The 9,040-nt window shown below is 38.3% G+C and overlaps 1 protein-coding gene across 1 annotated transcript in view; it reads left to right on the top strand.

Annotated features, from left to right (window-relative positions):
* The window catches only part of Peli1 (pellino E3 ubiquitin protein ligase 1), a 69,196-nt gene extending 61,174 nt beyond the window's left edge, over positions 1–8,022 (top strand). Inside the window, exons 5-7 of the mRNA XM_008850633.2 lie at positions 4,557–4,754; positions 4,848–5,036; positions 5,634–8,022. Of these exons, the coding sequence (XP_008848855.1) occupies positions 4,557–4,754; positions 4,848–5,036; positions 5,634–6,200 (954 nt within the window). The 3' untranslated portion in view covers positions 6,201–8,022. The remainder of the gene's footprint in view (positions 1–4,556; positions 4,755–4,847; positions 5,037–5,633) is intronic.
* The last annotated feature ends 1,018 nt before the right edge of the window (positions 8,023–9,040 follow it).

Genomic DNA, 9,040 nt, shown 5'->3' with positions numbered 1-9,040 from the left:
CTGTGAGTTTGAGGCCAGCCTGGAGCTTCAGGGACACCCAGTCTCAAAAAGACCCCCCCCCAAAAAAAATCTTTTTTAAGATGGGCTCTGGAATCAGAATTCCTAGTAAACATTTTTTAGCTGTTTCGTGCCTCTGTGTCCTCTGTAAAGTTCAGGTAGTAGCTTCGCTGTTAACTGTTAAAAAGCTTAAATGAATTTAGGTGTATAGTGTACTCAGAGCTGTGCCAACTGTCTAGTAAACTCAGTAAAAGTCATTATTCAAAACAAGACACCCAGAAACATTATGCACATGGTGTGTTTTTTTTTTTTTTTTGCCAGTACTCCTACCTTCCTCTCTTAAGCAACAAAAAGTACAAGCAATTTTAACTACTTACATCAAATATAGGAAGTCAAATTTGTTTTTCTGCTCATATTTGGTCAAAGTTACTGATACAATAAAAGTTGCACTCCCCTGGCCCCCATTCTTCGTACCAGTCTAGTGCTGATAATTTTGTAAGCAGTGAAGCCCAAAGGCATAGGCAAAATTATTGGTATTTTCTCTCTTAGCATTAAGTTTTCTGAAGAAACTTAAGTAGGATCGACTGATAATGTTGCCTTTAGAATTACTGTCGCAGTTAATTTTCATTTTTCTTTATTTTATAAGATTAAGTAAAAAACAGCATTGAGTTGTTTCCACCCTCTGGATATTGTGAATCATATCTCTGTGAATTTTTGTGTATACACATTGACTACTGTTTCAGTTCTTCTGATCACACACTTAAAGAATCAGATCACTGTTAACAAATCATTTGTTAATGCTGTGTTATCCATTTGAAGAACTGACAAGCTGTTCTCCATGATCAAGGTACCACTTTCACCTCCACCATCAATACCAACAAGGGCCCAGTTTCTTCATTTGTTATTGTAGCCTTTAAAGTGAGTGTAAAATGACACTTTATTCTGATTTTCATATTAGAACGCGTATTAGAATGTATATTAGAATATTAGCTGGCTAATTACTGGTAAACACAGGTTTTTCTTGTTAGCACATTAGTGTAGTGGAATCTTAGCTCATTTATGTCTGGGAAGATATGTGACTATTGTTTTAGGATAGAGTCCTAGAAATGGAATTGCTGAGAATGTGCATTTGTACTGAAAATTTTGATAATCTTTCCAACTTTACTTAAATACTTTAAAATTGATATTTTATAAAATCAATACGAAATGTATTTTCAGTCATTTGACAGTCTATCTTCCATTAAAATCTTTTCAATAAAAAGATTAAGTATAAAAGCCCAAAGATATATTTAAATTTACTCATTAACAAAATATTTTGTTTTTATTTTTGAGAACAGTGTCTTAATTAGTTTTCGATATGGGTGTTTGGTCTATAGGCATTATACCTAGTGTCACAAAGCCTGAGAAAAATCAGAAGGTCCTGTAGCATGTTAGCCAGTCTTTGAGAAATGAATTCTCTACCTTCTAAACTGGACAAGAACATTTATTGTCTGGTCTATCAGGTAGATTCTCAAACTCCCAATTTAATTTTATGCCTAGGTGCTACACTGGTAGTCTAAATGTGAAATACAGACTCTTGATTGGGAGGAAGGGTGAATAAAAGGCTTTATAGTCCTTTTTTTTTTTTTTTTGGTCTTTTTGAGTCAGGGTCTCCCTGTAGCCCCAGCTGTCCTGGAACTCACTATGTAGACCAGGCTGGCCTTGAACTCACAAGAGAGCCACCTTGCCTCTGCCTCTGCCTCTCGAGTGCTGGGATTAAAGGCGAGCGCCACCATGCCCGGCTTATAGTCCTTTTTTTATCTGGACCTTCTTATCAGGTTGAGCCGGACTTTTGGAAGCAACAAATACAAAGGCATTCTGCCAAAAGAGATATCAGTGTGGTAGAAAATTGATGATCAGCTTTTTATAGCTAGAACTATGTGCACAGAAATGGCAGGAAATTAGTCTGGATTGATTTTTTTTTTTTTTAAGGGTAACTCTTATGGAAAAATAAGCTAGCTGTATACTATGGCACAAGCCTGTAACTCCCTTCTGCTTGGGAGGCTGAGGTAGGAGAATCGCAAGTTCAAGACCTGTCTAGGCAACTTAGCAAGATCCTATCTGAAAATAAAACTGGGGGGGGGGGATCTTGAGATGTAAGTCAGTGATGGAGTGCCCGCCAAGAAGAAGGAGAGAAGAAAAGAGAAAGGAAAATCGAAAAGAATAATAAACTAAAAAACTAGGCATGATGCACATCCGTAATCCCAGTGCCTGAGAGGTGGAGGCAAGCAGGATTGCAAGTTCAAGGCCAGCCTAGACCCAAAAGAAAAAACAAAAATAAAAAGGGTGACTAGGCCGTCAGCTGTTTTCATGGTAGGGAGACATGGAACGATCTGTATTTTTTAAATAAACAAAAATAAAAAGGGTGAATAGGCTGTCAACTGTTTTCATGGTGGGGAGACATGGAACGATCTGTATTTTTAAAATAAACAAAAATAAAAAGGGTGAATAGGCTGTCAGCTGTTTTCATGGTGGGAAGACACGGAAAGATCTATATTTTCAACTCTTAGTTTTACACTCTTAGTAGTAATCACAGAAAAATCATTCATGTTTATCTTGACATAAAACCACATGTGGGGTGTTTGATCACATTCGTGTTGGTTTTTCTCTGCCTAGATATTTAAGCCGCTTCCTCCTCACTTGTCATTCTCAGTATTGCTCCGAGACCCAAATCAAATGTCAGTTCTTCCCAAACAAGTGCTACTTCTGCTCGATTCTGAACTTTAATCCTCAGTCCAGTCCCTACTCTGCATCTTATGTCTCTAAAAAGTCTTCTTTTGAGGGAGGAGACTATTTTTAGCTTCAAGGGTCTGTGACCATTTTCTTTGGATAACATTATTTTAAAAATATAGGGACATCCAATCTTATAGTTGTTAACCAACCAATTTCCCCCAAAACCCATCGAACCTAAATAAAAAGACTTTTGTCCTTTCAGTGATACAACAAAAACGCTGAAAAGTTTTATGTAATTGCATATTGATATAACTAAACATAGTGTAACTTCTAAGGGTCACACTCTTCACTCTTGGGCCAGCCTGGTGTCCTTCGCCCATAGTCCCAGCATCCAGGAGGCTGAGAGGCAAGAGGGTATAGAGTTCAGGCCAGGGCATTATCTTTGTAGAGTACTGGTATTTCATTTGCACACCCCCATTCTTCAGTTGTATAATACTGTGTAATGAATACATTACAGAATGTATGACTTCTAAATGTTTCCTTTAAAAGCTATGACACTGTTACTTTCGTCATCTATTCTATACATTTGCCTTTTCTTCAACTTTAAAAATTCAAGTAACTTTCTAGCTAATCTTAATGGTTTTAATCTTCGGACACCTCACTTATCCAAAACTCCCCTGGAAAACTTACCTCGAAAAACAGGCAAGAATCAGGAAGAAAATGGAAAGGCTATCTAGGCATATGAAATCAGTCCTACACAGTCTGCCTATTGAAATTCCTTTCCTGTGCTCCCTTGAGAATCCTTGACACCAAGAAATAGTGTTCTTTGAAGTTTAGTTATTTCATTTCTCAACTGTCCTAGTTTGTTCTTCATTGCTGTGACAAAACACTCTGACCAGTACCAACTTGGGAAGGAAAGGTTTTATTCAGCTTACATCTCCAAGGTCACAGTTCATCAGGGAGCCCAAGGTAGGAACTCAGGGCAAGAACCTGGAGGCAGGAGCTGGAACACAGGCCATGGAGGAATGCTGCTTACTGGCTTGCTCCCCTGGTCCCTGCTCAGCCTGCTTTTTTATACAATACAGTCCCACCTGCCCAGGGGTGGCACCACCCACAGTGGGCTGGGCCCTCCCACATCACTCATCAAGAAGATGCCCCTCAGACATCCAGTCCAATAGAGGCAATTCCCCTGTTGAGGCTCCCTCAACCCAGGTGTGTCAAGTTGACACTAAAGCTGTCCAGCACATCAACCCATATCAGAATAAGAGTAAGTTGTTAGAGGAGAGGCTTGTTGCTGAAAACAAACACTGCCCAAAGCAAGAAATGACAGCTAATAACCTAATGAAAAGAAATGGAGAAATCCCTGAAATGTATACAGACCTCCAAGCAAGGCTGCATAGTCATTGACATAAGGATCAGTGTTTTTAACGCACATTTTCTAGCTCCTGAAGACAGCAGCATGTTAACATTGTAGAGTGGGATTAGTAGTTCTAGAGTTATAAAAGATCTGCTCATGTTGAGTATATTCTGTTGGACAAAGTAAGTAGTATGTGGTAGATCTATTTCCACCTTACGAGGTTAAAGCCTGCAGCCGTGCTGAATTCTTTATTCCCTGAGGGTTTCATAAATTCCATCATACGCTCCCACTTAATTCTATGCTTCACGTGATTACTGTATCAGAGTACAACAGATTAGTTTTCAAGGGTGTAGATGTCCCCATAGTTAAGTATTCTAAGTTTAAGCTTTAGAAACTTCAGAGGCTTAATGTTTTTGCCTTAGCCCTTTCTTGAATGGATTCCACTAAGTTCTTTGAATAAGTTTATATTATATATTTATTTTTCCTTTAGATTGGTCGGTCAACTGAAAGTCCTATTGATTTTGTAGTAACTGACACAGTTCCTGGAAGTCAAAGTAACTCTGATACACAGTCAGTTCAAAGCACTATATCAAGATTTGCCTGTAGGATAATATGTGAACGGAATCCTCCCTTTACAGCACGGATTTATGCTGCAGGATTTGATTCATCAAAAAACATCTTTCTTGGGGTAAAAAGCATTTTTCCTAAATAATGCATTTCTTTTATACCAGTTTCTATTTCTAAATTATACATAAATGGAAACTCACTGCTCTTTCTATAGGAAAAGGCTGCCAAATGGAAGACATCTGATGGGCAGATGGATGGCTTGACCACTAATGGTGTTCTTGTGATGCATCCACGCAATGGGTTCACAGAAGACTCCAAGCCTGGAATATGGAGAGAAATATCAGTATGTGGAAATGTGTTCAGTCTACGTGAAACCAGATCAGCTCAGCAGAGAGGAAAAATGGTAAGTACTGATTTGTAGCTTCTTTTTATAGCTTTTCTGACTACAGTAAATATATAAGATAGATCTCCCTCCCCCTCTCCCCTCTTCTCCCTTCTCCGCCTCCCTTCTCCCTCTCCCTCTGCAACAGTGTGTGTGTGTTTAAAGTAACTCTTAAATATGTTGCTGACACGGAGAGGTAAGACCATCACTGACTTCCAAATATTAATTCTAGAGAATGGTGTCTTGTTTCAGTTAGTAAAGCATCTATTTTTCTGTTGCATTGTGGTAGTATATTTAACCTAAGATTTCCTAGGTTAGACAGCCTAGGACCTAACTATATGCCTTCTACCATACTCAACTAATTAAAGATAGTAGGTTTGTTGACTAACCAGATATTTGAATCAGAAGTTGTCTTTTGACTAGAAATGTGTTACTATTCAGTGTTTTCCTTGATTTTCAAACTTAACATTTTTATGACTGCTACTAAAGTTTCTTGAATATTTAGTGGATAATATTAGGAAGTTTCATTTCTTAGGCATTAGGAAGCCCTTAAAATCAAAACTCTTATGTGAAAATTCAAAACATCGTGGTGAATGTGTATTTGCTTCTTTGCTCCAGGTGGAAATCGAAACCAATCAGCTACAAGATGGCTCCCTAATCGACCTTTGTGGTGCAACCTTGCTGTGGCGTACTGCAGAAGGTCTTTCCCATACTCCTACCTTGAAGCATTTAGAAGCTTTGAGACAGGAAATCAACGCAGCACGGCCTCAGTGCCCCGTGGGCTTCAACACACTGGCTTTTCCCAGTATGAAGAGGAAAGATGTTGTAGATGAAAAACAACCGTGGGTGTATCTAAACTGTGGCCATGTTCACGGTTATCATAACTGGGGAAACAAAGAAGAACGTGACGGAAAAGACCGTGAATGTCCTATGTGTAGGTCTGTTGGTCCCTATGTCCCTCTGTGGCTTGGATGTGAAGCTGGATTTTATGTGGACGCCGGCCCTCCAACCCATGCCTTTAGCCCTTGTGGGCATGTGTGTTCAGAAAAGACAACAGCCTATTGGTCCCAGATCCCACTTCCTCATGGTACTCACACTTTTCATGCAGCCTGTCCCTTCTGTGCACATCAGTTGGCTGGTGAACAAGGCTACATCAGACTTATTTTCCAAGGACCTCTAGACTAACAAACAGTTGTCCTCCAGGACTGCATTATAAATTTATAAGCTAAGTGAGTTGGGTTTTCCAACCTCTTGTCCATGTCAGTTTCTCTGCTCTGGTCATTTGCATTAAGATGAAGAATTTTTTAAAATATTTATAATAAATAGCAATTTCTGAGAAAAATCTGGGAAACTCAAGCAAAGGAATTTTTGAAAGTACCAGACTTCTGAATCTGAGTTTTGAAAATATATTTTGAGGAGAAAAAGACAGTCTAATTTGATGCCTTCGTCTTAGTGTTTTTGAATCACCCGTCCTCAGTGTTGGGTTCTGTAAAACTGAGGGTTCTGTCGGTTCAAACTATGTTAGTTTACAGTTTGCTGCAGACAGTGTAAAATACGGCAACATGTATATTAATTTTTACTGTCTATCTTTATCACAGAGAAGATCATGAGCATTCACAGTACAATAGCACAGTGATGGTGGTGGGCACACCTTCTGTGTGAGCAGAGCGTGGTGGGCGCATAGTGTGAGGGTTTGCAGCTAGGAAGAAAGGCAAGACAACCTCCCCCAACCCCGTATAAATAGGGAAATGTGGTAAATTAGAACCCTTTACAAAACCAGATTCACATTGATTGCCATTGACTAAGGGGTGTTTGTTCTTAACCATATTGAAGTTAATCAGGAAAGATTTTTGTCCTTAGTGTTCCTCAAGTATAGTACTATAACAAAAAAGTGGTAAGAAACATTTTATATGCTCCTTTGAATATGCAATTTAGATTATCTATTTTTCTCCCATGATAACTAATCTGTTTTTAGTGCCAGCAACATTTGGCAAGTTTATTTTTTTGGATATAAACTGTGATTCATCTGTTCACTGTTTCTAAGAAAAGAAAAAAAAAAAAAAGAAAAAAAATCCTATAAGAAAATGCATAAATTAACAAGAAATTAACAAGAAAATTACTTGATTTGCTTTTAGAGAAAAGAAATAAAAAGAAATGTTTTGTTAGTACTCTGTCTCTGGATTTATCCAGGCATAGAAATTGAGAGCTATAAAGGGTTGAATGACAATAGTACCTCCCTTTTTTAACCTACAGACCAGCCTTAACTGTGGGCTTGACTCCTAAGGAGAGTTGCCACAGTGAACTCAAGGAAATGTCGGTTAGCAGATGAGCACCAGTGACAGCAGAGGAGGATTGCATTTGCCGGGTCTGTTCTCTAATTCCGGTGTGTGCTTTGCTTTCAGAAGCAACACAAGTTTCTTCTCACCCCCAGCCTTCTAAAGGACGCACCAGAAGTAGAGACAGTCACACTACACCAAACCCTTCGACACTTGTGGGAATCAGTGTCCTTTTAGACTAGGCAGAATCATCTCTCAGTCTTTGATTTCTTTTCCTTTAGTTTGAAACCTTGTATAATACTTCATTGACTGTAGCAAATTTTTGTATGTGGTAGTATAGCGTTAATTTATCTTATTACATCAATGTTCTGAATTTTTTTTTTAAGTAGAACAAAAAAATTTGTCACTTAGAAGCCATGAACTATTTTATTTTATTTGGTTGTCAAATTTCTTGTTTTGAAAATGATCATTTGGTTTCACTCAGGAAATGCATGTCAGGAAATTTGTATTATAAGTTACCTGTGATGTATCAGTAACTGCTGGTTGTTGCCCTGTTTTCAAAGAAATTTAATTGATTTTGAAGTTTTCTGGTCACGTGCTTTGTGACTAACGCAAGGAAATGGAGTCCTGTGTTGTGTTAGTTCTTGTCATTTCTATTCAGGCTATATATTGTAGCTTAATTTTTATTTGCAATTAATTTATTCAAACTAAGTAAATACTTTTCAAAATAGATATGTGAATTTGTCTTTGTGGATTCCTTTTTTGCGCAGTTGAGAGGGGGAAGCCAGAAACAATAAGGGCCCAGACTGGACAGATCTACTCTACACTTATGCAGTACTAACTGGAAATGCATTTAATGTGACACTTTGTATCTGTTTTCTTTGGAAGTCACCTCTTACTAATAAAACAACATTTTAGTGGCTTAGACTATTCTAAGTTAAGCTCTTAGAGAATTGCCTCTTTTCAAGTTGCATACTAAGCTACTTGAATTGTGCTCATGATGATAAAAGTTTGTGTGTTCAGCTCTTTTTTTTTAATGAAATTCAAGTTTTTAAAACTCAGGCAATGTAAAATCATTAGTCAGGTGGGGTTTTTTGTTCAAGCATTTTGAGTATTTCTGTTTCTGTGGCAGTACCTTACTTACTCATCTGTGTTAAAGAAATGTCAGAGACTGGAGAGATGACTCGGTTGTTAAAAACCCTTGTTGCTCTTGCAGAGGACAGGAAGGAGTTCAGTTTCTAAGCTATCAAGTTAGGTAGCTCACAACTGCCTGTATCTCCAGTTTCAAGGGAACCGACATCTTCTGGTCTCTGGGAGCACGCATGCATGTGTACATCCAGACATATGCTCATACATGTAAATAATAAAGTAAATCTGCGGTCAGGCTTGGTGGTACACACTTTTGATCCCATCACTTGGGAGGCAGAGGCAGGTGCAGTCCAGCCTGGTTTGCATAGTGAGTTGCAGGCCAACCAGGTACATAGTGAGACTCTGTTTCAAAAAAATAAAACTAATAATCTTTAAAGAAATGTCAATATTTTGGCCAAGGGAAGAAATATCGCATTTATGTCTCCTAATTGCAGCCTCAAAGATAATCCCAATGGCTTTTTCCTTTGGAGCAGTCTTCATATTTAAATGTTCCTTGTAGGAAAATTCCATTTCTACTCATCTAGAATACTAAGGGTATATGTTTTTACCAGGTTGTCTACCTCAGTGGTACTAGAGATTGAAGTTCAGACTTCACACACG

Source organism: Nannospalax galili, unplaced genomic scaffold (genome assembly GCF_000622305.1).
Source record: "Nannospalax galili isolate Female #2095 unplaced genomic scaffold, S.galili_v1.0 scaffold805, whole genome shotgun sequence".
Classification (NCBI taxonomy): Eukaryota; Metazoa; Chordata; class Mammalia; order Rodentia; family Spalacidae; genus Nannospalax; species Nannospalax galili.
The sequence above is the reverse complement of the archived record's forward strand: the minus strand, read 5'-3'. Positions and strand labels throughout refer to the sequence as shown.